Source organism: Globicephala melas, chromosome 4 (genome assembly GCF_963455315.2).
Source record: "Globicephala melas chromosome 4, mGloMel1.2, whole genome shotgun sequence".
Taxonomy (NCBI): domain Eukaryota; kingdom Metazoa; phylum Chordata; class Mammalia; order Artiodactyla; family Delphinidae; genus Globicephala; species Globicephala melas.
The window spans coordinates 123,362,749-123,390,125 of record NC_083317.1 but is presented as its reverse complement, the minus strand read 5'-3'; the positions used below and the strand labels follow the sequence as shown (position 1 = coordinate 123,390,125).

Genomic DNA, 27,377 nt, shown 5'->3' with positions numbered 1-27,377 from the left:
CTCCCCGAGGTCCTCCGTGATCATAAGGCACAGTTTATGCCAACACTTCCTGAAGCTGCTCCCATCACCTTGTCATCACAGGAGAAAATGAAGCGGGTCAGACAGACGCGCAGCGGGGAAGGGCAGGAAGTGTGGGCGGCTGCCTGGGCGCCGTGGGCACTGCCTGGACCCTCCCACATCAGGGCCAAAGACGCCAGGCTTGGTGCCACCTGCGCGGGTGCTAAACGGATCACGACTTCACTGACTGGGCGACACCGTGCACCGGAAAGGTTACCGAATACACTGGCGCTTGAGGGAAAAGGGGACTCTTGAACTTCCCCCAAGCAGAGTGTAACCAGCACCCTCTGGGAGGGGTGTCCGCGTGTGTGTGTACATGTGCGTGTGCAAATAACCCCAAGTGCTACTCCTATAGAGAAGCCTGGATGTTGTAACCACAATTTCCTTTTTTTTTTTTTCTGTTTGATTTCTATATGAAATTGTGACTGAGTAATGAACTTCAGAACCACATAAATCTGTTTAGGGGAGAAGCAGAAGAATGACAGAATTTCTCTTTCTAAACATCTGAGTCTAGCTTTCTGCTCAGGTAAAGCCTTACACCCGTGACAGCACACCTGTGACCACAGTGTGACTCTGCTGGGCGTCCTCAGCAGTAACCCAAGGGTGTCACTGAGGAACGGAGGCCACTTCCTGCCAAACAAACACCACACGCTGCTCGCTGGCTGTGGAGGCCACTGATGGGGCACCAGTAACGAATGGTAAGAGGAGTCTTTGGTTGCTTTTTCTTTTAAACCCATATTTTATCAGCAGCAGAGAGAGAACAGATGAGGGAGGGGATCGGTGCCCCACGAACTCTGGCAAGGAGCCTGCTACCTGGTAGAGGAGTGCTCACGATTGGTGTACCTGTCATGAACGCTGATGTGTGGCCCTGGGACCTGCGGCATGGTATTCTGAAGTCTGAAAAGCCCGCTGTGGCCCTGGGCCTCTCCAGGTCCCCGCTGGGGCCCTTTCAAGTCCAGGGGCAAGAAAAGTTGGGCTCGGGAGAGGGAGAGGCAGCCTGAAGGAGACCCGGTTTTTCCCTGATGGTGCAGCTGACACCTTCCAGGCAGAACGTGCCCTGGAGGCCCTCGGGCCCTCCCTCCCGCGCCCACCCCGGCCTCAGGGTGGCCCGGAACTCAGGCTGCTACGGGGCTCTCCTGCACCTGCCTCCACCTCTCCGGCCCCTCCGCACTCTGAGTCTGCGCTATGGCTTATTCCTGATGGAATGCGTTTTGTCTCAAAGGAACTTAGAGTTGTACATCCTTGTGTACTGGTTGTTTGGGTCAGCCAGGCCCTTCCCCGCCGGCTCACTGTGGGCACCGGCTCCCGCGCTCCCCTGCGGGGCTTAGGGAAGAGCCGGTTTGGGCTGAGCTCAGCGCTGAGCCCACAGACGCTGGATGCATAATCTCGGGGCAAATCCAAATGATTCAAGTCAGAGATTTAGAGTTAATCTTCCATTATCGTTTGCTCCTTTCCAAGACCTTAACTAATGTGCGCTTAGGTCGGGGTTTGGCTGTGGTGGCAGTGTCTCCACACTCATATTCAGAGGGGCGGGAAGTGAACCCAGCAGTGCGCGGTTCCTAGCGGCATCTTTGGCTCTGACCTGACAGTCTATGTCCTGATCTACCGCACACCCAGTCACCTGGAGTGCTCAACGTTTTTTGGTGTTTCTGTGAAACACTGAATATCGGGTGAGTTTGAAATGCGTTTGACCCAGGAATCAACCCAATATGGTCATTTTGATGAATGAGAATGTACCAAAGGTGACATGGACAGGAAAACATTGCTGTTCGTATTCTGGAAATACTTTTCAGACAAAAGTAATGACAGTTCATTTTCACAAATTGCACACGGGGTGAAATCATACAATTACGGCAGGGAACTTGTAAGCAAGCAACTCGGTCATAGGGACTTGTTCCTTTGTTTTGTTCTAGGTGAAAAAGCGGTATGAAATGCATAGCTCTGATTAAAACGATAGAGACAATTTTCTTCTCTTGTAAAACTCCAGATTTAGGTTGCTGGCGAAAGGCAGTGCTGGCAAAGTATTTAATGCACGTGGAAATGCTATTCTATTTTGGCTTCCAGAAGTAGCCCTAGAAAATTCTATGCACCAATGCATTGGCTAATAGTGATCATTTCAGTTTGACTATAAATTATTCTAAATGTCACTTAAGTACTCAAGAATTAGCGTTCGCTCCTTTCTAGAAGCCGTCTAAGGCAGCTGATGCGTAAAGCACCTCGACTAGACTTTCAACTAGTTCAGCGGTTCAATCTGTGCTCCTTGGGCCACGAGGGTCTCCATCCCTCGCTGTACAGCTCCTCCCACCGGGAACCTCTCGCGTTCAGCTCCGCCTCGTGAAAGGCAGCCCAGAGCAGGGAGCGGGGCGTGGGGCACACGGCCGTCGGGGACTGTTCATGGAGCCACCTCGGCAATAAGGAGGGCTGCGTGGGTTTGGGGGCCACGGCGCCCCGCCTCACGGAAGATAAATGCGCTGCGTTCGTGCTGCCAAGTCAGGGACTATCCCCTCTGCCACCTCCGAGTACGTGCTTTGTTTGCCATGTGATCTACTGCTCTGTCGTTCAGGGTTTTCATTCACACTACGTTAACTTTCACCTCAATCCTCTCAGCCTTCAGGTAATTTGCTTATTGTGTTTCCCTAGTTTTCACTGAACACACAGTGCAAACAAAGGCAAAGACCGAAGCAATCGTTTCAAACACAAGAGCTCACACTAAAAACACACATGAGCATCAAAGAGCAGAACGTGGGTCTGCGCCTGTCTTTATTCTGGGGAGGAGGAGTCCTCCTCGTCCTCGTCCTCGTCCTCGTCGTTGAGGGAACAGGGGGTCTCGCCTCGGGACTCAGAGCAGTGGGAGGCCGCACTGCCGGACCGGTGAGTGTCTGCGGCCAGGAGCCGCCCCGTTGCTAAGGCCACTTCAGCATCCAAGCACAACCCTTGGTTTGCACTAGCAAACAATTGAAAACACACAGGCTCATTAACGTGGTGGATGTCTCAAGCTTTGGAGAACACAGGGAAAAGAACCCGGGGAAGGGGGGAGCCGCAGGCCAGCCCTGCCGGAGCCGCCTGGGACCCGGCCGGCCGGCGCAGCACACTGGCTCTCCCCCTCCAGGGAGGGTCAGGGCTTCGCGGCTCGCCCTTCTCACCCTGAAAAAATACGTACCTTGATTGGGACAAGGTGGCACCAGCGGTCAGGTCTAAGTTTGAAACTGACTGGGTAGAGTTCAAAAGCAGTCCCTGATTTAACCACGACGGTCCTGTGGAGATATCTACAGGGAAAAACAAAAACAGATGGCAGCTCTGTAAGTTCCGTGGCTGCTTTTGTTATGGCGTGAAGAAAACACAGACAAGTAAGGCCATCGGCCTGTTCTGAATGACAGCCGGACGAGTCTCCTGCCCTGGGAAGAACCCAGGTTTCTTCAGCTTGGAAAATAGAACTTAAGAGCGGTGGGTGGGTGGGTGGGTGGGGGGAATACAGGAAGGCAGACTACAGCAGGAAAGAATTCAAATTAAACCAATCACAGACTCTTCATTCTTTCTTCTTACAGAAGACCTCGAGAGGGCAGCTCACTCAGTACAGTGAGAGCCGTACTACTCCTGAACACCCGCCGAACTCAGCACAAAAGCCTCTGGCCGGGGCGTTAACAAGCTGAGCACGAGTGGGTGCAGACAAAGTCAAGTCGCAATGCCTTAGGCCAGAAGGACAGACACATTTTTGCCCAAGGCCCCCAGCACGCCGTCCTTTCGTGCCCCCTGGTGAACTCAGTGCTATTAGGCACCAGAGGCCTAGTCTTCTTCCTGGTACCCTCTGCTTTACAACTTGAACTAGACCTTATTTTAAAAGGCCACGCACAGTCGCGTTTTTCATGAGGGCGAGAGAGGCGTTGCTGTTTTAGTCTGTATGAAACATTTTGGCTACGTCCTTGCAATCTCATTTTCTATGCATTTACCATAGTTCTCCTATCACGACCTTGACCAATTCTTATTGTACTTCGACTTGTTTAAACGCTTGTCTCCTCATCTAGAACGCTAGCTCAGAGAAGGCAGTGACTGGAACGTCTGAGATCTGTTACCGCACGAAGGAGTACCATCTCTTTCAACGGTGAGTTTACAACACAGGTGGTAGGTACAGCAGAAATGCATTCCTAAAAGAAGAAACTTATTTGACTTACGTTGTGAGATAAGACCAAGTGTATGCTGAGAACGTGTAATTTGCCAAATAAGCTTTTATTATACTTTATAAAACTATTTTGATTATCACTGTGCAAAAAGGAAAAGAAACTGTGTACTGGGATTGGAAACGCCACTATCCTGGCACTACCTGACCAAGTGAGAAGCTTCCCACGTAGGAAAAAAGTAAACTAAATGACTACATTCATCTTAAAATGGCCTTGTGGATCTTTTCTTCCCAGGCGAACTAAGGCAGCTGTGGGGAAAACAACAACAACAAAAACCCTTCAATTCTAAGAAGAAGAGTAGACTTTAAACACATACAATAAGAACAAGTCCGTACATAATGACATTAAGGCCAGAATCCTGTGCTAAGTGTTATCAATTAGTATATATGGAAACCTTCTGCCAAAACACAGCTCTTGACACATTTTCTTTTCACAGTGGCTCTGAGAAGCCAACATTTCTTTCTTTCCTAGGACCCACACAACGGTTCTCACAACCCTCCTCAAGAGCCACCCTGTCCCTCCACATACTGAAGGCACACACGCTTCTGCTTCTGAACTAACCTGAAAGTCTGTATCCCGGTCTGCAAACAAGGTCACAAAGAGATCAAAGCCACAGAGCCCGCCTAATCGCCCTGAGTCTTTTCACTGAGAATGAGCTAAAATAAAGTCCTGGTGATTTATGGAGTAAGAGCTTTATGCAGACCCTGCTGGACGGCTAGGATGCCTGAGCTGCTAATAAAACAGGAGGTCCTTCTCTGGGGGGAGCGAGGGGAGCACGGAGCGGGTCGGGGTGAGGACGGGGAACTGGGTCGCTGAGGGGCAAGAAGAGGGGGTCCCATTTGCAGGAGGCGGGTGGTGCGAATTTAAAAACTAAATCCAACAGAAACCAAATCTCAATCAACAGACTCTTGTGTTGTGACTAAAGGGCCAAAACCATAAAACAAAATAAAAACAACCTCTTTGCTTATATTTGACTTAATATACTTTAGAATTTCTCATCATGTTTTAAAGGCATTTTAATATTAGTTCTAGGTAGTAATGCTTATAAATGAAGGAAACTGGCAAAAGCAAAGGCCAAAGAATGCTTTTGTCTATACATCCAAATTCTATGTGCAGAATATACCACAGTCTTAGGAACTAGGACAGTCATAAAGAAAATTTCTGAATTAGTGAAAATCTGAATTTTAGAACATGCAAAACATAGTGTTTCCATTTTCAAGTACACTCACTATACTCTTAAAACACCCCAATTTAAAAATGGGCAAAGGATCTGAATAGACATTTCTACAAGGAAGGTAAACAAATCGCCAGTAAACACATGAAAAGATGCTCACCATCATCCGTCATGAGGAAAATGCAAACTGAAACCACCGTGAAACACCACTTCACATCCACCAGGATGGTTGCGATAAAAAAGACGAACAAGCGTGGAGAAGGATATGGAGAAATCAGAACCCTGGTACATTGCTGGTAGGATTGTAGAACAGTACAACTGCTTTGGAAAATAGTTTGGCAGTTCCTCCGAATGTTAAATAAAGTTTATCATATGACCCAGCAATTCCACTGCTTGGCATACACCCAACAGAACCAAAAGCTTATGTTCATAAAAAAACATGTACAAGAATGTTTATAGCAACATCATTCATAATAGCTAAAAACTGAAAACAATCCCAATGTCCTCCAACTAACAAATGGATTAAAAAAATGTGGTATGTCCACAAAACGGCAATAAAAAGGGATGAAGCAGGATGGATGAATCTTGAAAACATTACATTAAGTAAAAGAAGTCAGTCACCAAGGCTACATATTATATGATTCCATTTATATGAGAGGTCCAGAATGGACAAATTCACAGTGACAGGAAGTAGATCAGTGGTTGCCAGGAGCCGGGAGGAAAGGAGGAATAAAGGGTGACTGCTAGTGTATGTGGGGTTTCTTTTTGGGGTGATAAGATGTTTTAGAATGAGATAATGGTTGGTGATGACTGCATAATAACCCTGTAAATATACTTAAAACCACTGAATTGTACACTTTAAAATGTATTTTGGGCTTCCCTGGTAGCGCAGTGGTTAAGAATCCACCTGCCAATGCAGGGTACACGGGTTCAAGCCCTGGTCTGGGAAGAACCCGCATGCCGTGGAGCAACTAAGCCTGCACATCACAACTGTTGAGCCTGTGAGCCACAACTACTGAGCCCGCGCGCCTTGAGCCCATGCTCCGCAACAAGAGAAGCCACCGCAATGAGAAGTCCACACACAGCAACAAAGAGTAGCCCTGCTAGCCGCAAGTAGAGAAAGCCCGCGCGCAGCACCAGAGACCCAACGCAGCCAAAAATAAGTAACTTTTTTTAAAAAATGGTGTATTAATGGTACATGAAATAAATCTCAATTTTAAAAAATTACCATACCATTTCACATCCACCTGCCTGGGAAGATAAAACTCTTTCACTCCGCAGGTGAGAATGTAACTTGGCAAAATCAGATTGGAAAGCTGCGGCATCATCTAGTAACGATGAAGATGCACCCGACTCTGACCCAGCAATCTCACTCTATACACTTGCACACAGCCACCGCGATACAGTTACGGGGATGTTCAAAGCAGCACCGTTTAAATATCAAGAGACTGGAAACACACTAAAGGTTTATGATCAGTAAAATGAACAAATAAATTGTGCTTTACCCACATACTAGAATTCTATGCATACAAGAATTCTATGTAAAAATGCATCAATTACAGCTATATGAAACCATGTGGACAAATCTAAAGAACATGATGTTGAGTGAAAAAAGTCAAATCACAAAAGAATATATCACTATGATTCTATTTACGTAAAGGTGAGAATTAGGCAAAACTAATAAATTGTTTCCAGCTTACTATATTTGTTTGTGTTTGTGTCTCTAAAGAAAAGCAAGTAGTGATAAACAAGAAATTCAAGAGAGAGGTTACATTTTAGGGTAGGGAAGGGCACAGAATTGAGGAAGGGCATACAGTGTGGGCTTTAATTTTCTATGAGAAAGGTTTTAGCAAGTTAGGGTCTGACATTTAATCAAGGACAACACTGAAAAAGCATGAGTTAACATACCTGTGATATAACCTTCTAAAGCCTTTGGCACCAGTGATTTAGCAAGTTTCAGATCCTCCAAGGAGCACTTGCCTGACTCCAGGCCAAAGGACATTCCCATCCGCTTCAGCACTTCTATGTCATCATGAATCTCAAAGGTATTGTCAAAATTAAAAAGATATTCAAACCTGCATCAGGAAACAAAGTTAGTGTGGGGTTTTCTGCGGTATTGGGGAGGTCTGAATAGTTTTGTACTCTGCATATTCAATAAAAGAATGAGGACCTAAGCTCAGCTACAGTACTAGAAATTGTTACCATTTAGGGCAATGAGTCATTCTGCTGGGTTCAGAAGAATGACATCTCAAATAAACCACTTGCCAATTAAAACACCTTTCCTGTGACAGACAACAGGAGTCCATAAATTTCAGCCCTCATTAAGCTGTGGCAAACTGGAGACAGAAATTTTGGTCTAAATCTAATACTTTTCAAAGCTGTCTATAACTTTGTCACAAAAGATAAAATATTAAGGAAGCCTTCCCACGTAGGCATTTTTCCAAAGTAGATTATACAGGTGGCCAAAAGACACATGAAAAGATGCTCAACATCGCTAATCGTCAGGGAAATGCAAATCAAAACCACAATAAGATATCACCTCACACCTGTCAGAATGGCTATCATCAAAAAGACAACAAATAAATGCTGGAGAGGGTGTGGAGAAAAGGGAACCCTTGTGCACTGCTGCTGGGAGTGTAAACTGGTGCAGCCACTATGGAAAGCAGTATGGAGGTTTCCCCAAAAAATTAAAAAAAGAACTACCATACTATCTAGCAATTCCACTTCTAGGTATTTACCTGAAGAAAACAAAAACACTAATTCAGAAACATAAAGTGCACACCCAATGTTCACTGAAGCATTATTTACAATAGCCATGATATGGAAGCAACTGAAGTGTCCATCAATAGATGAATGAATAAAGATGTGGGATGTACACACACACACACACACACACACAAACACAGAGGAATATTCCTAGTCAGGCATTAAAAAAAACAAAAACCTTGCTGTTTGCGACAACATGGATAGATCTAGAGGGTATTACGCTAAATGAAATAAGCCAGGCAGAGAGAGACAAATATCATATGATCTCACTTATATGTGGAATCTAAAAGATGAAACAAATAAAAATACATTCATAGAGAACAAATGGGTGGTCGGTTGCCAGATGGGAGGGGCTGAAGGTGGTGGGTGAAATAAGTGAAGGGGATTAAAAGGTACAGACCTCCAATTATAAAATAAGCCATGGGGATATAATATATAGCATAAAGAATATGGTCAATAATATTGTAATAAGTTTGTACGGGGAAAGATGGTTACTAGACTTATCACGGTGATCATTTTGTAATGGATGCAAGTGTCAAATCCCTATGTTGTACACCTGAAACTAACATAACATTGTATGTCAACTATACTTCAATAAAAACAAATAAAGCAAGCAGTCATTAACAAAAAAATAACGCAAAGAAAGCCTTTCCAATTTAACATCTAACTTTCCTACTATGAGTTGGCCTAACTAGGGTTGAGGAAAAAGCATGTTGGATGCTTACTTCATTTTCATGAGTCAAGTGTTAGCTACACGATACCTTAGATGAGCAGAAAATGAAAGACTTTTCACAAACTAACCAACCCCCAAATCCTGTCTTGAGGGCCTAAGGAGTAAAAACGCTGCAAGAAAAAAGTGTCGTATATAACACACAGCACGTTTCCGAACGTTTCTGTAAAATACCAAATCAGGATGCCCAGCTACCTTGCACAGGCTTTCAATAAAGAGGAGACTGTAAGAAGAAACAGTCCATCTGACTCCCAGGCTATGCCCTGGGGCACCATCACCCAGAGCCTCAGCCCCTCAGGGACAGAGTGCAGGCGAAGTTCTGGGACAGTGGTGGGCTTACGTTGTCACGAAATTCTATTAAAGTCACGCAAGGGTAAAACTTTTTATGCTAGATCTTAAGGGCAAAATTTATAACTTAAAGCAAAATGTCACATTTAAGTAATTTGAAGTATATGAATTTAAATAAGGACATTAACAGAAATTCAGAAAAAAAAGAAACCACACAAAATCTGGAGTGGATGCCTGCCCCAGGGGTGACTTCAGGCATACGTTAAAAGCTGAAGGTTTCATAAGTGTAATCATCATTGTGGGAAAGCCTCCTGGCTAAGGGGAAAGGATTGCATCACCAAAGTAACTGAAAGACCAGGCTTTTGCACCCCACCCTGAATAACAAGCTCCTACAAGCAGCTCAGAGCCTCCTTCCCTCCACTCAGGGGAGGGCGAGGAAAGGGCACGAGTCAGTAACCACCCAAGAAGGACAAGAATCCTTAATTCCCTTAGGTCTCTGGTCCCCACACTTTCCTGCTACTCTTTTAGACCTCAAAGATTAACCAAAGAAGAGAATTTTAATGATTTCCCACAAAACAAGAGACTAACTAGAGAGAATAACTAGAATTCTAACAGTTTTTCCCAAAAATATGTTAACCATTCTCTAGAATTCTCAGATTTATGAGAATATGTCACAAGTCCTTGTAGACACATGTTTCTGTAAAGAATTTTAAGTGTGTGAATAATAATACATCTACCATTTGGGCTGGTCCTTTATGAATTTAACATCTGTAAACCAGCAAGTTAAATACTATAATTCTTGTTTTTACAGAGGAAGAAATGAGATCTCAGAGAAGTTAAGAAACTATACAACTAGAGGAAAGATTGAAAAATGCATCTTCTGACATCACAGCCTGCACGGTCCCTACTATTTCTACTTGTGTCTATAGGCTTAATTACCAAATACTCTAGAAATCCCTGTTGTTTCTCTTACTCTTCTTTTTTTTGGTTCCTTCTTATTTAAGTGACCCATAATCTCTGTATGCAATCAAGACAGGGAGGCAACACCGCCAGAGAAAAGAGTGGGAGAAACCAGGAGTGGTAAAGCCCCACGGTGATGCAGTAGCTCTAAGAGGCTCGAAGTTCCAGTCCCCAGGACAGTTCTAGGCTACGCCTCTGGCACCGATGTGGTTACTGAGCCCTCTTTTGCTCTCAGACGTGTCCCAAATTTGGATGATAAGTTATATGCTGACTCCTTGGAAAAGTAGCTAACATTTACAAAGCACTGTCCATGAGTCAGACCTCTTAGAGGCATAATCTTATTTAATCCTCACAGCAAGGCTAAGGAAGTGACAGAGGCCCCAGCATCATCCCCATTTGTTCTTTGGACACCGAGCTTTTGAAGCAGTTAAATGCGGGAGCCACAACCCACACTTGTGTCTGCCTCACTCTGCACCCTATGCCCTTAACGACCTCGATACTGGTCATGGCCTGAAGACCACTACTGTTTTCATGAAGGGTAAAATAAGTTACAAATAAATTCTGTATTTTGAAAACTGCTATTTCTCACTTACTGTGATAAATATTGCCATCAATCTTAGTTAAAGTGAAAAACATGCTGGTGGGAATGTAAACTGGTGCAGCCACTGGAAAACAGTATGGAGGTTTCTCAAAAAATTAAAAATAGAACTATCACATGATCCAGCAATCCCACTTCTGGGTATACGTCTAAAGGAAATGAAATAACTATCCTGAAAAGATATCTGTACTCCCATGTTCACTGACTGCAGCATGATTTATAATAGCCGAGGCATGGAAACAACCTGTGTCCATCATCGGATGGGTGGATAAAGAAAATGTGGTGTATTTAGAAAATGGACTATTCAGCCATAAAAAAAAGGAAATTCTGCCATTTGCAATGACATGGATGATGGACCTTATATGTGGATCTTAAAAACCAAACTTATAGGTGCAGAGAACAGACTGGTGGTTGCCAGAGGTTGGGGGTGAGTAAAATGAATGAAGGTCATAAATAGTACAAACTTCAAGTTATAAGATAATAGGAAAGCAAGCAAGCAGACAAGGCATCTAGCACTTTCATGTCTATTCATTCATTATAAACAGAAGCACACTCAAATACGATACAGCAAAACAAACAACTGCTTTAGTGCCGCGTGTTGATCTCAACTATTTCCACCATAAATGACAGTAATCACTAGTGAACCTACCTTGTCCCAGACCCCAGTGACGCTCTACTTTACCGCAGTGACTTGCCCAGACTTATACCATATACGTGTACATACGTGCACATCCTGACTTGGGCACCAGTATGCCTGTAGCACTGGCAGCACAGTGCCAGGCTCAAGAGAGGGGCCTGCGGAGGGTGAATGTGGAAGCAAGCGCTAGTAGATGACAGCACTCCACGTTTGAAAAGCTTGTTTCATGAGCCCCAAGGAAGTTAGCCTTGGTGCGCTCGGATAATGGGTACAACCTTCTTTATTTTGCAAATGATAGGAATCAGGTTAACAGAAGGTCAGCCCCGCCCTCTGCCGCTGGCTCTCCACTTACTTGTCACTTGAGATGCTGCAGTCTATGACTGTTTTTCTGCTTGTATTGATGATTATAAATGGCAGCTGAATGGTGGAGTTCAGAGCTGGAGGGCCCTGGTTCTGCTGTTCGTTTTGCCGATTTCTCTGTACCAGGTTTTTGAAAGCGATTTGCTGTAATGATCAACAAAATTACCCGTATAGTTATTTAACGTGGATAAGTGAGTTGGAACTAAATGAATTAAATACATTTAAAATACAGTTTAAAATTAGAGCATTTAAAGAGGCCCTTCACCTATGAGTTAAATAAACATTTAAGAAAAAAGATGAGAATGATCCAACTCAATAAATATATTTCGAGGGAAAGAAAATATACATTTAAATGGTGTCTAACATATCCTATCACAGAAAATGGGACCCATGGTTTCCATCAAGCATAGAAACAGGATCTTACAAATCTGGGAGAGCCAGTGGCACCTACAACTCTTCTTAGAGTGATACAGCAACAGATACAGTGTTTATCTAACACAGACTCCTGAGAGTTTAGGGTTAAAAATATGCCCCTTAGATTGTCTAGCCCAGAAATATGCAAACTTTATAAAGCCACAGAATGCTTTCTTCAAATGAAATCTTCTGGGACACCCACTGTTTATAAAACAGATCAAAGCATCCTTGCTCTGGTTGGCTGCACTGGGGCTGAGTCCTGAGTCCTGCCAGCTCTGCCCTCATTCACTGCTTAGTTCCTTCACAGAACTTCTAAGCATCTTTAGGGCACAGTTTGGAATCTAGTCCAAGCCCCTCCCCACCTGATATCTTCCAGATGAGGGAACTGAGGCTTCACATTGATTATAAGGTATATAAGGCCTGAATCTTTACAATGAATTTTGCTGCTACTTTTAAGTTATAACCATTAATCAAAAGTCAAAGAAAGAGACCCTGCCACCCCCTTTTATTTTATTTAAAAATTTTATTTTATTTATTTAATTTTGGCTGTGTTGGGTCTTCATTGCAGTGCGTGGGCTTCTCATTGTGGTGGCTTCTCTTGTTGCAGAGCATGGGCTTTAGGCGCACGGGCTTCAGTAGTTGCGGCACGTGGGCTCAGTAATTGTGGCTCACGGACTCTAGAGCACAGGCTCAGTAGTTGTGGCGCACGGGCTTAGTTGCTCTGCGGCACGTGGGATCTTCCCGGACCAGGGCTCGAACCCGTGTCCCCTGCATTGGCAGGTGGATTCTCAACCACTGTGCCACCAGGGAAGCCCCCCACCCCCCTTTAAATAAGGCAAACGTATCTCAGAATTCCACAGCTAGAAAGACCTTACGCAGCCGAAGTCTTTCATCTGCTTGTGGAACAGATACTGGCTTAAAAAGCTCCTAAAGTCACAGCCTTTCAACCCTTCCATCAGCGTGTTCCCTCTTCTCACCCAGTAGTGATGCAATTAAATTATTTTCTATGTTTTAGCAACCTTATCCTACGAGTGTTTATTTTAGGTCCTGGGCCTTAACTGAAGCTTGATTAAGATTACTGTCATCTTAAAATGGCTGGGTGCTATCTCCCTAGAAAGTAAACATTTACTCTTTTAAAATGCACAAAACAGAAGGGAAACCAATTTATTCTAGCCCTGACAGTGTGTCCAGAACCATCACTGTCAACACCATTCATTACCAAACATTACTTAAGTCATACTTATTAATTTGTTCTTTTCTGCTGCTAACGAACTAAGGCTATTTTACATTCAATGCTTAGTTCACTTAATAGAGGAAAAATATGCTGAAACTGTAGAACTGGGAAAAAGAATTATACGTTTGAATACTTCTGCCTAGCTTCCTTACTCTTCTAGAAAAAGCATCTTGGAGACACCCCCGTACTTTTCCTAGCTTTGTGGTCCTAGTGCCATGGGAGGGCCTCGGTAGAGGGTGGAATATAAACAGCGGTAAGTAAAAGTTCTTATATATGTATGATTCATTGTTAAATACTGTGTACATTTAATAGCATCAAAGATTTTTCTTGAGCTTCCCTGGTGGCGCAGTGGTTGAGAGTCCCCCTGCCGATGCAGGGGACACGGGTTCGTGCCCCGGTCCGGGAGGATCCCACATGCTGCGGAGCGGCTGGGCCCGTAAGCCATGGCCGCTGAGCCTGCGCATCCGGAGCCTGTGCTCCGCAACAAGAGAGGCCACAACAGTAAGAGGACCACGTACCGCAAAAAAAAAACAAAAAAAAGATTTTTCTTGTGCAAAGCACTGTGAATACAGATATAAAGTTATTTGGATAGTAAAAAAGAAAAATCATTTCCCATTTGTTTTGGACTGAGTTCCTTATTTTTTGCCCTTTGATTTTCTTCAGCCTTTCGTTCTTTTCCGGGCTCATTAACATCTATTTCAGAGGCTAAGCAGCTTCAGGTGTATTCAGACATTCATTCTGCCCTGCATTAGTAGCTCTGGAAGAGATTTACTGGCTGGAAGGGACAATGATACAGACAAAAGCAGGGCATCTAGATTATGTGTAGGCAGAAGCTACTCACACCATTCCTCTCCCACATCACCAAGGACGAAAGGGTGCCATGTAAGTAAAAGTGACCTGGGTCATGTGACGTCAGCAGCTGTGACCTTGTTAAAAAAATTAAGCTAGCTTAGCTGCAGCGAGGCAAATTTTTCCTGTTTAGGGACAACTTGCTTAATTTTACTAGGAAGAAATAAGCTATATGTCTACCAGGAGATTAGAAGTTATACTTGGGGTTTCATTTTAATGTTTAGAGAGACTTGCTTTTATAAATGTTGACAGCTAGGTTGTGCCTGGGTTGAAATCTTCCATAAACATTTACTTTGAGAGACAGTAGAGGAAAAGAAACTCAGGACTTAAAAAAAAAAAAAAAAAAAAAAAAGCAATGTTCATTGTATAAAGATAAACAGGGGAAAACATATTCCAGTTCATCCTCTGTGCTGGCCATCTAGGGATGGGAAAGCACCACATACATGAGGGCGATTTTGCCCAGTGCAAGTCTTTCTGATAAACAGATAATTATAGGCATACTGATAAACAGGTTTTTATAATAACATATGCCAAAAATCAAGCTCCAAAATGTTCCATGAGGGTTTTGAGGAAATGTGAGGAAGGCCTAGCACAGGGTTTCAGGGTCTGTGAGTGGGGAGGGAAATACTGCAGATGCTGCAGGGACAGGGACGACAGAGAGGCAGCCGGGGAAGGTGGCGGCGAGGCAGGCCAGGTCTCTCAGCAGGCAGAGCTGTACGGGGAGCAGCACAGGAATAAACTGTCAGCTTTCAAGTTTTGTTTTTCTTTTAAGCTGCAGAATGCTCTCTTCCAACAAAGCCTACTTTGGAAATCCAGTATGAAAAATACGTAAGACGCCTGCTCCAGAGGTAGTTCCCATAGGGGCCAGTGTGAGCTGCAGACACAGGGTAGCGAGAAGGCGGTGCCTAATGAGGAGGGAACATCTTGGCGGGGCTGCCTGCGTCGCGGGAGCCTCTGTCCCGTCTCCCCTGCCCTGCTTCCTCCCCTCCTTCCTTCCCAGACCACGCACAGCTGTGGAAGGGCTAGCGGTTTTCTCCTTCCTCTCTGATGTGTACGTAAAATGTGAAAAACGAACAAAGAAATACACGTCTAGAAAGTGAAAAACGAAAATCTGGAACATGTAGGAATACTTAACCTATTCTGTCCATGAGACAAAGTGAGTATTTTAGGGGGGAAAAAAATGTTACAATTATTTGGTAATTTATTGCTTCCTTTATTTCTGAAAAGTAGATTACACCAAAAGTGAAATAGGACCTATGGTTGTTCAAATCCACATCGATTTCATGATTGGTTGAAAGCTTTTCATATAAAGATAATTTGCTGATTACAAACAAAAGTATAAAGATTCGCTGGCTCATTTTACAAAGTTTTTCTGATTGGACTGAAAATGACTCGCTGTACTGCTCAAAGTGAATTTTTACACCAACTGACAATTACCAAAAATAGAAAAAAAAAAGGTCCATCTACCCTGTGATTTGACCTCACATGATTTTATACAAAGCCTCTACGATATTTTTTTAAATTACCCAGATTCTAGACAGTTATCAAAAAAAAGCATAAATACAGGGATCCTCATTACACTATAAAGTTTAATTTTCCTAAACAGAAATGCATCTTCAGTTTTGGTATTTCACAAAGCTTTTTATGTTATAATGTCACTTACAGATAATAAGTATTACAGGTGGATTAGATTGTTTTACTCAAAGCGCCTAAAATTTAACTAGCCTTATTCCTTGATGTTCCAAATAAGGGCTAAAATAATTTCTGTTCAGAGTAAGGGTAAGAGTCAAAAGTAAACTGTTGCATAATATGTTCCACGTTAGAGCTGCTGTGAGGCCCCCTGATGTCGGTGGGGTGGGCAGGTCGTGAGCACGGTGATGAGCTCGGGCGTGGCAGCGGCTGCCCTAGCAGGGCCCCACCAGATTCTCAAAGGCACCCAAAGCAGAAAACGCTGACTCAAAGCAAGTAAGGGGAGAGGCAGAGTACAGGCAGGGAAGGTAACGAAACACACCCCCGCTTCTTTACCTGCAGGAGAAGTTCCTGAAGCTGGGCCCGCTTCTGCTTTATCCGTTCTATCCGCCTCTGCTTCTCGATCTTTAAAACACAGGTAACAAAATAGCATGAACATATGCAGAGTAGAAAGTACTGCTCGCTTTTCAGGTCCCAGTTCTGAGATATCGAGAATTTTCCTTAGAGACACTCAACCCGTTTTAACGAACATAAGTAAAGGCAAATTGCACCTTCTGGGTTTGGGTGAGCACGCAGGCAAGGCAGCAGAACTGTGGCAACTGCCATGATGACAACCATCCCCTGAGTGAACACTCGCTTTGCAGTACCTGTTGCTATTTATTACAGAAGCGCTTATCAGAGTAACAGCTAACACGTGGTGAATACCTACTCTACTTGCCAGCACTCAGCTGAGCCCTGGACACATGTTCTCTTAATTCGTCTTCACAAAACCCTAGAGGTAAGTACTGCTGTTACCCCTTCTGCAGTAAGGAAATGGAGGCACAGAGAGGGTTAAGTAACTGCCCAAGGTCACACAGCTGGTGAGTGGCAACAGCCAGGATTTGAACCTAAGCCACCTGGTTTCAGAGACCCTATTATTAATTCCTTTGCTCTATGAACTGCCAAGAATGAGGTAAGATCTCATTTAAGATCTCCGTTTAACTGCCTTTTAAACAGGCACAGCTGCTAATACAGAGAGGCTACATATTCAATACGAAATCCCTACTTGTTGTAAGAAACATGCTTATGGGACATATTTCCCAGCTTCAAATAACTATTATTTTCCTCACTCTCACAGCTACCTAGAAAACATATATTGGAGTCTGAATTTCCCGTAGATGAATTCCTCACTGTGTCTTTGGGCAAAAGCCAACGTCATCTAATAAGACATTTTTCTTATCTACTCCAGCAGCGTATTTCTTTTTCTTTTTTTGTGGGCTGCGCCTTGCGGCATGCAGGATCTTAGTTCCCCAACCAGAAGCGCGGCGTCTTAACCACTGGACGACCAGGGAAGTCCCATAAATATGTTTTGTTTGTTTGTTTGTTTGGGCTGTACCGCGTGGCTTGCAGGATCTTAGTTCCCCAACCAGGGATGGAAGCCGGGACCACAGCAGTGAGAGCGCTGAGTCCTGACCACTGAACCGCCAGGGAGCTAAGCAGCGTCTTTCTTGTTTGCTCCCCATCTAGTCTGCAGCGAGAGTTTCTCTCATGGTGCCTTCTAACCACTACCACACTTGAGTCCTGAAACACTGAAGACCCACTGTAAAATCTGTGCTCTCCCCCGTTTGAAAAGATGCTGCAGGGGGTTCCCCCTGTGTCTGAGGCTGTGACAGGGCAGCCCCCATCTGCCCCTCATGCTCTGCACCCAGCCAGGCCAAGCTGTACTGACACTGCCTCTAAAACACTTCTGCAGCCTCACCGCCACAGCCAGAACTCAGCCCCTCTCCAACCCACCCGCCCTCACCTTCCCTCCTCACCTTCCTGTCAGTTCAACTTCCAACCCACTAGTAGAGTGACCCTTTGGAACACATGCCCTCAGCTCTCTTCCTTATCATTCTCCAGCAGCTTCGGTTGTTTATAGGATCAGGTCCCTACTGCTTTAGCACTCGGAAACCTATGCCCTCTCTCCTCGCCTGTACCCTGGCCACACCCACGGCGGGCACGCCCTCTTCAGCCTGCCTCAGCCCAGGCGGTGCCTCTGCCTGGAGAGCCCTCCCTGCCCTAAACCACTTGGCAAACTCCTACCCCTCCCTCAGGACTGAGCACAGGGATTTCTTTTTCTTGGTAAAGCCCTCCCTTAGCTACCTTTCCAGAGAATCTGTACATACTTCTTTCACAGGTGTCATCACATTTCTGGTTAACTCCTTTTACATTTCTGCTCTCCTCAATTAGTATGAAAGCTCCTTGGGGTCAGAGATTTTGTCTCGTATAATCTTTGTTTAAGCACATGGTAGATGCTAATAGATTACTGCTTACTGAGTCTTTGTTAGCGGCTTAATCTTACTGGTAATTAATATAACCCTCAAATTTCACTCTATCAGGAGGAGAAAAAAGGACATATCCACCGTAGCACATGAAGAACATTATTCTAGAACTTCTGATGACTGACTGGTTTCTCCCTCCATCCACAAGTCTAATAATACCAAAATTTTTTGATTTGCTGGAGGGAAAAAGGGACGGAAAAAACGCACAAAATCAACCATATTCACCTCTAAAGCTGTAGTCAGCCTTGGTCTATTACCTTTCATGGCCATGACAGTAAAATTATGTCAAATCAATTTAGAAACAGTATGTCAGGACACATGCTCACTTAGGAAAGATTTTGTCTAATGATTAAACCTAACAGAATAAACAATGTTTTGGCATACATCATCCAAAAATTCGTGTAAGCTGAACATTCCAATAAGGATTTAAATGAAATACCATACCATTCTGTTGCAGATTCTAGAGTCAAAGGTTAAATACAAGAAATAAACAGCCAACTTGATCCATTTTTTTGGATGGATACAGCATTTCATCAAATAAGATAGCATTTCTATCACACGAGTCACCAAACATTTATTAGTAGACTGCTCAGAATGAAATTAGAATAAAATAAAGATCTCCAAAAAACAGTAAAAAGCAAGTCATTTAATTTCTCTGTCCCTTGGTTTCATCAGGACATGAGTCAGACTAGACCTCTCTAAATCTCCTTCCAGTTCTAAAATTCTACATAGAAGAATCTGCTAAAAAAAGGCACAATATACATGAACGAACAATTAGGAATATTTTAATACTGTGTGATTATATCTCTAAATTAAAATGTCTCTGATGTAAAAGAAAGCAAACTACTATCTGTAAACAGATTTTCCTCACTTACCTCCAGGTTCTGACATTCCTGAGCAGAATTGGTAGGCAAGCCGATCCACTTGATTTCTTTTTTCTCCTTTGAAATTATGTTCATTGCCATTAGCACATTTAAAGCATCATAAACCCTTCGCCTAATGTTCTTCTGGTCATAAGCCTGCTAAAAAATATTTTTATTGAGTGATAAATTTTAAAGGTTAAGATACAGTCACAGGATATTAGAATATTTAATTAATATTATTATAGTATCTTCAAAGACCTGAAAGAACTGCACACCCAGTGCAAGTATCCTTCAAAAGTAAAGATGAACTAGATACTTTCAAGCAATCTAAAACATAAAACAATCTTAAAAATAAAGATTATGTTACCAACAGATCTAAATTAAACAATACTAAAGGGCCTTCTTTAGGTAAAAGAAAGATAATCTAAGATGGGAGCTTGGAGATGTAGGATGGAATGAAGACCAACTCTAAAGGTAAATCTCAATACTCACTGTATAAAACATAATATCTTGTAGAGTCTAGAATATATATAGAACTAATATACATGACAATAATAGTATATATATAAGAAAGGCATAAGGAAGTTAAAGTGGCTAAGGCCTTGCAGTGCCTAGGAGGATATCAGACTTTGAAAAGTCAAGGATCCATGTTTTTTTGCGTTTTTGTTTTTGCGGTACGCGGGCCTCTCACTGTTGTGGCCTCTCCCGTTGCGGAGCACAGGCTCCGGACGCGCAGGCTCAGCGGCCATGGCTCACGGGCCCAGCCGCTCCGCAGCATGTGGGATCTTCCCGGACCGGGGCACGAACCCGTGTCCCCTGCATCGGCAGGCGGGCTCTCAACCACTGCGCCACCAGGGAAGCCCAAGGATCCATGTTTTAAGCTCTAGTAAACGTGCTTCTCAAAATGTGGTCCATGCACTAGTGCTGATCTGTGAACCATTACTAATATACAATGAAAATAGTGAACTTGCACCAAAATATAATCACACAGATCACTATACACACTGTTTAGTTCAGCTGACTTTTTTGGGGGGGAGGGGCGGTTAGCAAGACTTTCTTCATGAAGGAAACTGTGTTAATTTACATTGTGGAAAAGCCCCTTATCTCACTGTGCACAGGTGGGTCATATGAACCAAATCCAATCAATCCATGAAAATAAAGGATGGTGGAGCACTGAATCAATTTAAATATAGAACTAAACTTAAATAAATGGGAAATTTAAGTTATAGAACTGAATGTAAATATTAGAAATCCTGACACTAGAAATAATGATAATAAAACCACAAATATCAGAAGGAGGCAGCAAAGGAAGTCTGCTGATCTCCTCTTTGATATTGGAAGGGGCATGAATTCAAAGCAGAGGAACTAAGTAACAATTCTGGCACAATATATTCATTTAAAGTCATAAAAACAACAATAATAATAATAGTCTTTTAACAACTGCCACTAATCAATCCGAATCCTGTGGCAGAGGGGAAAACTGGGAGATGGGAGTAAATAATAGGCATATTGATCTATTTTTCCCTCCATAATCAACAGATACTGGTCTGTAGGTGATAACTTAAGAAATAAAATACTGAAGTTACTTAAAGTTGTAAAAAAAAAAAATTAAAGAACTACAGACTACAAACCTTCCAAATTATCAGAAAAAAAAAAAAAGCAGTGAATAAACAGAAAAAAAAAACCCAACCCTTGCTTATATTCGGGAGTGAGGTGGGTAGTTAGTAAAAATGTATGTATGTTAGATGTTGAGAAGTGCTGGGAAGAAATGCCTCATCGTAGTGACAGCTGCGTGAAGATTCGGTGGAGAGGAGAGGGAAACCATATGTACCCCTAGCAAAGAGCATTCCAGGCAAAGGAAACAGCAGGTGCAATGGCTTGATTAGGAGCATATCCACGAAATGTGTGGCTGGAGTGTAGTAACTGAGGGAGTGGATAGTAGGAGATGAGAGGTAATGCTGGGCCGGGTCACACGGGGGCTGGGAGACCATTTAGAGAACTCTGAAGCTCACTGAAAATCAGAATGTCATACACTTTTTTTTTCAAGTGCCCAGGGAAATTAAAGGAAAAAGAGATCACCACATAATGGCTCACAAGAAAAATCTCAAAGCAATCCCCCCAAAAAGGAAAAAGTTCAAATCACAACTTCTGATCATAAGTAATAAAGGTAAAAATTCATGACAATGAACAAAAATTCCTACCACCTGGAACTACAAGAAACTTTTCTAATGCAATTCTTAGGTCAAAGAGGAAATTAAAACCAAAGTTATAGAGTATCTAAAGAATAACATATCGGAATCAATCGGATATGGCTAAAGCCATGCACAAGAGGAAAAGTCGGGACTTCCCTGGTGGTCCAGTGGTTAAGAATCGGCCTCCCAATGCAGAGGATGCAGGGTTCGATCTCTGGTCAGGGAACGAAGAGCCCACATGCCGCAGGGCAACTAAGCCCGCACACCTCAACTACTGAGCCCATGCACTCTGGAGCCTGTGTGCCACACTAGAGAGAAGCCAGCATGCCACAATGAAGAGCCTGTGCACTGCAACGAAAAGACCCCGCATGCCACAACGAAGATCCCACGTGCCACAACTAAGACCCAATGCAGCCACATACATACATACATACATACATAAATGGAAAAGTCACAGCCATAAAGACTTTCATTACTAAACAAAGATAATAAAAGTAAATAAAGTATACATCATAGTCTGCAGGGTAGAGAAATAACAAAAGTAACTTCAGGAAAGAGAACAGACTATTAAATACAGATAAAAACAGAAATCAACTGCAAAACAGGAGGTCGATACAAACAAATCTAAGAGATGTTTGGGTTTTTTTAATTTTGGAAATTAATTGCAAATAATTTTGAGAGCATGGATGAAATGGAGGATATTCTAAGAAAACATAAAATACCAAACTGACTCTTAATGGAGAAAGCAATTGTAAACAGACTAATTACCAAAAAAGAAATGGAAAAAGCTATCTAAACTCTACCCCCCACCAAGTCACCAGGCCTAGATGGCATCTCAGGTGATTTCTATAAAATTTCAGGGAACAGAACTAGACATCCAATGCCATTAAATCTGTGATGGAGTAAAGAGAAAGAGAAAACCTCTAAATTCATTTTATAAAGCCAGCATAACACTACTAATCAAAATTGCGAAGATGGTACCGAACTGCAGACGGGCGCCATGGAGGCCTGCGAGCAGGTCCAAAAGGGGCCCTTGAAGCTGAAAGGTGTGGCAGAGCTCAGCATGACCAAGCAGAAGAAAAAGGACAAAGACAAGGCAAAACGCCTGGAAGCGAAGGGAATGAGCATAAAGAACAAGGAGAAGAGGTGTGGCCTGGAAATGTGGACCTCGGCCCAGGTGGCCTTGGAGGAGATGCAGCAAATGGAGAGGACCCTGAAGAAAGCATCCCAAACCCACAAACCGAGAGCAGAGGACTCAACACAGACCTGGACACGCTCACGGAGCACTGTGACATGCCCAGCGTCAGCTGGGAAAAGTAGCTTCCCTGCCCCAGGGTATGGGGTGGCACGGAAGGGAAGCAGAAGGCAAAGCTGGGGGTATGTTTGGTGCCTTTGGTATTTTCCAGAAACATTCTTTTACACACACCCTTGTGTCTTCTGCTGAGACAGTGCTTTTCAAAGCAGTGTGCCCTCATTCCGGACTTGATTAAAGTAAGACTGTCCTTTTATTCTATTTTGATTTCTTGGTAGCACACAGGAGGTAAACCATTTTAGTTTGGAATGGGAATTTTTGCAAGTTTATCCAGAGATTAAGGTTGTTTCTGGGTAAGTGCCATGGAAGAGTGTTTTCACCCCTGAGCTGCATCTGCCTCTTTGACAGCCATCCAGCTGCCTTTGCCTGCGTGAGGCTGACTCCAGAGGACAAGGAGCTGATGCCAGGGCAGCCTGCAGCATGTACACCCCCTTAGGGCCCTGCATGGGCTGCCCTGCCAAGCTCCCTCTAGCTTGGGGCTTCTGCTCTTCCACCAAGAGCCTGGGGAGCCTTCAGTCACCCTCCCCAGCCACCTGGCCCGTGAGACAACGCAGCCTGGGCAGCAGAACAACTACCTAAGGTGACGATGGAATATACCCCTTGTCCCTTTCTGAATCTGGGCCAGCTCGTAGCCTCTCCTCCCAATACTCCATTCCCGACATGTCTAGTGAGTGTTGCCAAGGCAGACTCTGCTAATCGCGTACAGCATTCTTTGTAACAGAACTCAGACACAGTCTGCTTCCCTACTCTCAACGCTAAGATCGAAGTAGTTCCCGTATTTATTCAGACTTGGCACGTTAATGTGTTTGGCGTTCCTGGCCTAAGGATACCTCAAGGGTGATGGGACCAAGGCGGCAGAGTCCCAGCACAGACAGACATGGGTGCAGTCAAAAAGGAGGACCCAGGTTCTGATGCTGGAGAACCAGGAACTTTGAAGGCCTATGTGTACTCACTGGATAGGGATCAAACTGCATATGCTACTGGGAGAAATGTCTGTATTGACAAAGACACTGAAAGAATAACAAAGCCAGAAGAGAAACCAGTCTGGGACTCATGTGAACTGCAGAATAAAGGGAAAAAAGTTATTAAAAAAACAGCAAAGATGGTAAAAACAAAAGTAAAAACAACCCTCACCAATCTCATTCATTAATACCAGTGTAAAAATCCTAAAATTCCAGGAAACTATCCAGAGTTTGATTAAACTCAGCATCCATTCCTAATTGTTTTAATTAAGAAAAAAGAAATAAACATTCATTAAAAAATTAAGTTATGGTTACTATCATCTCAAAATAAAACCTTTATCATAATTAAGGTTGCAAAACTACAAATATTTCTACTGTCAAGAATTAAAGACTCAATATGACTACAGTTACTACTATTACTTAATACTGTTGTGGAATACCTATAGTATGACTACATTTAAATAAAATGCAAACTGATTTATAATGATAAAAAGCATATCAGCAGTTGCCTGGAGATAGAGGGAGAGGGAGGGATGGATGACAAAGGCAGGAAGAACCTTTTGGGAGTGATGTAAATGTTTTGTGTCTTGATTATGGTGGTGATGACACAGGTGCATACAAGTGTCAAAACTCACTGAATTTTACACTTGAAATGAATACATCTTATTGTATGTAAATTATTCCCCAACAGATAAGGAAAAAATAATTTAATTGCACACTTAAGACATGTGTATTTCCCTCCCTGCATGTAATTTTATCTCCATTTTTAAAAAGTGAGAATGATTTATACGTGCTAAAAAAAGAGGCTCTAAGATAAATATTGCTAAGAAAATAAAATTAAAACTGAAGCATGCAGGCTTTCCTGGCGGCACAGTGCTTAAGAATCCGCCTGTCAATGCAGGGGACACAGGTTCGAGCCCTGGGCTGGGAAGATCCCACATGCCGTGGAGCAACTAAGCCTGTGCGCCACAACTACTTAGCCCGTGTGCTACAACTACTGAAGCCCACACGCCTAGAGCCCATGCTCCACAACAAGAGAAGCCACCACAATGAGAAGCCCGCGCACTGCAACGAAGAGTAGCTCCCGCTCACAACTAGAGAAAGCCCACGCACAGCAACGAAGACCCAACGCAACCAAAAATAAATAAATAAATTTTAAAAATAAATGACTAAAATAAAATGAAGCATACAAAAGCATAATCACATTTGTGTTTACAATAATAAAAGAAATAAATTTTATTTTATATATATATGCATATAGAATGTCTGGAATGATACTCAGGAATCTGGTAATAGTGAAGAGTGCCTTTGGGGAGGCAGATTAGGGTCTGTGGTAGAGGAGAGATATTTTTTATTACATACTCTTCGGTACAAGTGAATTTTTATAAACATGTTCATGTAGTATTTTTTCAATTAAAAACGAGATACAATTTTCTTATTGACTTAGACATGGAAGAAACACTAAAAGGCTCAGCAATGTATTTGAAGTCATTCAAATATAAAAAGCATATTTTTACAAAGTATGTTTCTTCAATAACCCCCAAAGACATTTAAAAAATACTTGTCCATCTTTATGTTTAAATAAATAGTAAAAGAATTCCTTCTAAGACAAAACAACAAAAAATCAAAACAACAAAATTCCCCAAGACAATTATGAAACCCTCAAGTAAAGGAGGAGTTGGGGATTCCCTAGCTTGTCCGAATCCCCGAATTGACACAGACAACCCAGAGAGGGACACCGCTGCATCACTCATCACAGTCAATGTCAAGTGCATGATCTACCTACCGAATCGGCTGCCAGATGGTTATTGGAATTGGTGAACTCGGACACCAGCTCATCAGCTACTTCATTATATGATGTTGTGCCTTTCCGCTGAACTTTCTCACACACTTTCATTGAAAAATGTCTCAAGCCTTTTCCATTTTTATCTCCTTTTTTGCTTCGTTTGCTAAAAGAGAAAAAAAAATTATACTCCATTATACTTTAGAGATTTCCTTTACAAAACATAAAATAATGTGAGAAGACAGGAATTTGATCAATTTTTCATTGAATTAGAGATAAGGAAATGTTTTAAACTTAATTTTTGCCTTAAAAGCCTAATAAAGTGTAAAGCTAGAGTGCTTTTCTATGCCCACTCATTTATTCAATAAATATTTACTGACCAGTTACTTATTATTATGTGCCAGGGACTGTTTTACACATTGGGAGAAGATCCGTGAAAACAACAGACAAAAACTCTGCACTTGCAGAGTTTATATTCTCAATACTTATCATTTTGTATTCTATATATGCTACAGCTTTTTTTTTTCCACCTAAAATTAAAAATACCACTATTCTCAGGTTCAGTTATCTACTCAATTTTCAATCAGAGGTCATTGGTATTAATAACGAATCTACATCTTCGGTTATCTTAAGTTAGGTTAATGCCTAGGTCTAACCTTTGATAACTTAATCATTAAAATTTCAGGGGCACAGTTTAGTTCTACTAATATCTGAGTACCAATTATATAATAGGAACTGTATTAGGGACTAGAAGTACAAAAATGATAACCGAGGCAAAATCCTTTCCCTCAATGAGTCTTGAGGCCGGAAGAGAGACAAAACAGACATATAATGACAGATAATTCTAATATAATAACGTAAGTGCCAAGTCAGAGTTATTCACAATGTTCTATGGGAATTGGGAAGAGGGATATCTAGTCTAACTGGAGGAAGTCTTCCTGGAGTAAGAATCAGTGAAAACAATCAACAAAATGAAAAGGAAATCCATGGAATGGGAGAAAATATTTGCAAACCCTTTATGTAGTATGTGGTTAATATCTAAAATATCTAAGAAACATCTACGACTCAATAGCAAAACAAATAACACAATTAAAAAAATAGGCAAAGGACATGAATAGACATTTCTCCAAAGAAAACATACAAATGGCCAACAGCTATATGAAAAGGTGTTCAACATCACTAATCGTAAGAGAAACACAAATCAAAACCACAATGACATATGATCTCACACCTGTCAGGACGACTATTATTAAAAAAAAAAAAGATAACAAGTGTTAGTGAGAGTGTAGAGAAATTACAATAGAACCCTTGCACATTGTTGGTGGGAATGTAAAAATGGTACAGCTGCTATGGAAAAAAAATATGGAGGTTCCTCAAAAAATTAAAAATAGAACTACCATATAATCCAGCAATCCCATTTCTGGGTATATACCCAAAAGAATTGAAATCAGGATCTCAAAGAGATATATCGGTCATGTTCATTGCAGCTTTATTCACAATAGTCAAGATATGGAAAACTCATAGATGGATGAATGGATAAAGAAAATATGGGGTGTGTGTGTATGTATATATATATACACACATACACACTGGAATATTATTCAGTCTTGAAAAAGAATAAAACCCTGCCATATGTGACAACATGGATGAACCTGGAGGACATCATGCTAAGTGAAATGAGCCAGTCACAGAAGGACAAACATTGCATGATTCCACTCACATGAGGGATCTGAAATAGTCAAACTCACAGAAGCGGAGAGTAGAATGGTGCCTGCCAGAGGCTGGAGGGAAAGGGGAAATGGGGAGTTTGCTATGCAAAGGAACCTAGACTTTATCATATTCCATCAGTATAATTATATTCGTTTATAAGTTATTTACATGTTCTACTGTGTTATGTCCATTAAGAAATATATGCTAAATGTACTTTTCAAAAGAATAAGGACAGATGTCTACTTTCTTTTTCCCACACTCCCAATCATCTGTGTAGTACTCACTGTGGTCACAGACTACTACTGAAATACTGGGATGCCG

General features: G+C 42.5%; 1 protein-coding gene and 1 pseudogene across 10 annotated transcripts in view; one reads left to right on the top strand and one right to left on the bottom strand.

Moving 5' to 3' along the window:
* Positions 1–436: 436 nt before the first annotated feature.
* The window catches only part of TFDP2 (transcription factor Dp-2), a 162,899-nt gene continuing 135,958 nt past the window's right edge, over positions 437–27,377 (bottom strand). For 8 of the 10 annotated variants that reach the window (XM_060298528.2, XM_030873314.2, XM_030873316.2 and 5 more), the window contains 7 exons: positions 25,350–25,512; positions 19,110–19,256; positions 16,268–16,336; positions 11,738–11,889; positions 7,315–7,481; positions 3,218–3,323; positions 437–3,001 (listed from right to left, as the gene is read on the bottom strand). In XM_060298528.2, coding sequence (XP_060154511.1) covers positions 2,818–3,001; positions 3,218–3,323; positions 7,315–7,481; positions 11,738–11,889; positions 16,268–16,336; positions 19,110–19,256; positions 25,350–25,512 — 988 coding nt within the window. In that variant the 3' untranslated portion in view covers positions 437–2,817. The remainder of the gene's footprint in view (positions 3,002–3,217; positions 3,324–7,314; positions 7,482–11,737; positions 11,890–16,267; positions 16,337–19,109; positions 19,257–25,349; positions 25,513–27,377) is intronic. The other 2 variants (XM_030873315.2, XM_060298523.1) reach the window with 1 other exon arrangement.
* LOC115862021 (protein FAM32A-like) lies at positions 22,290–22,609 on the top strand (annotated as a pseudogene).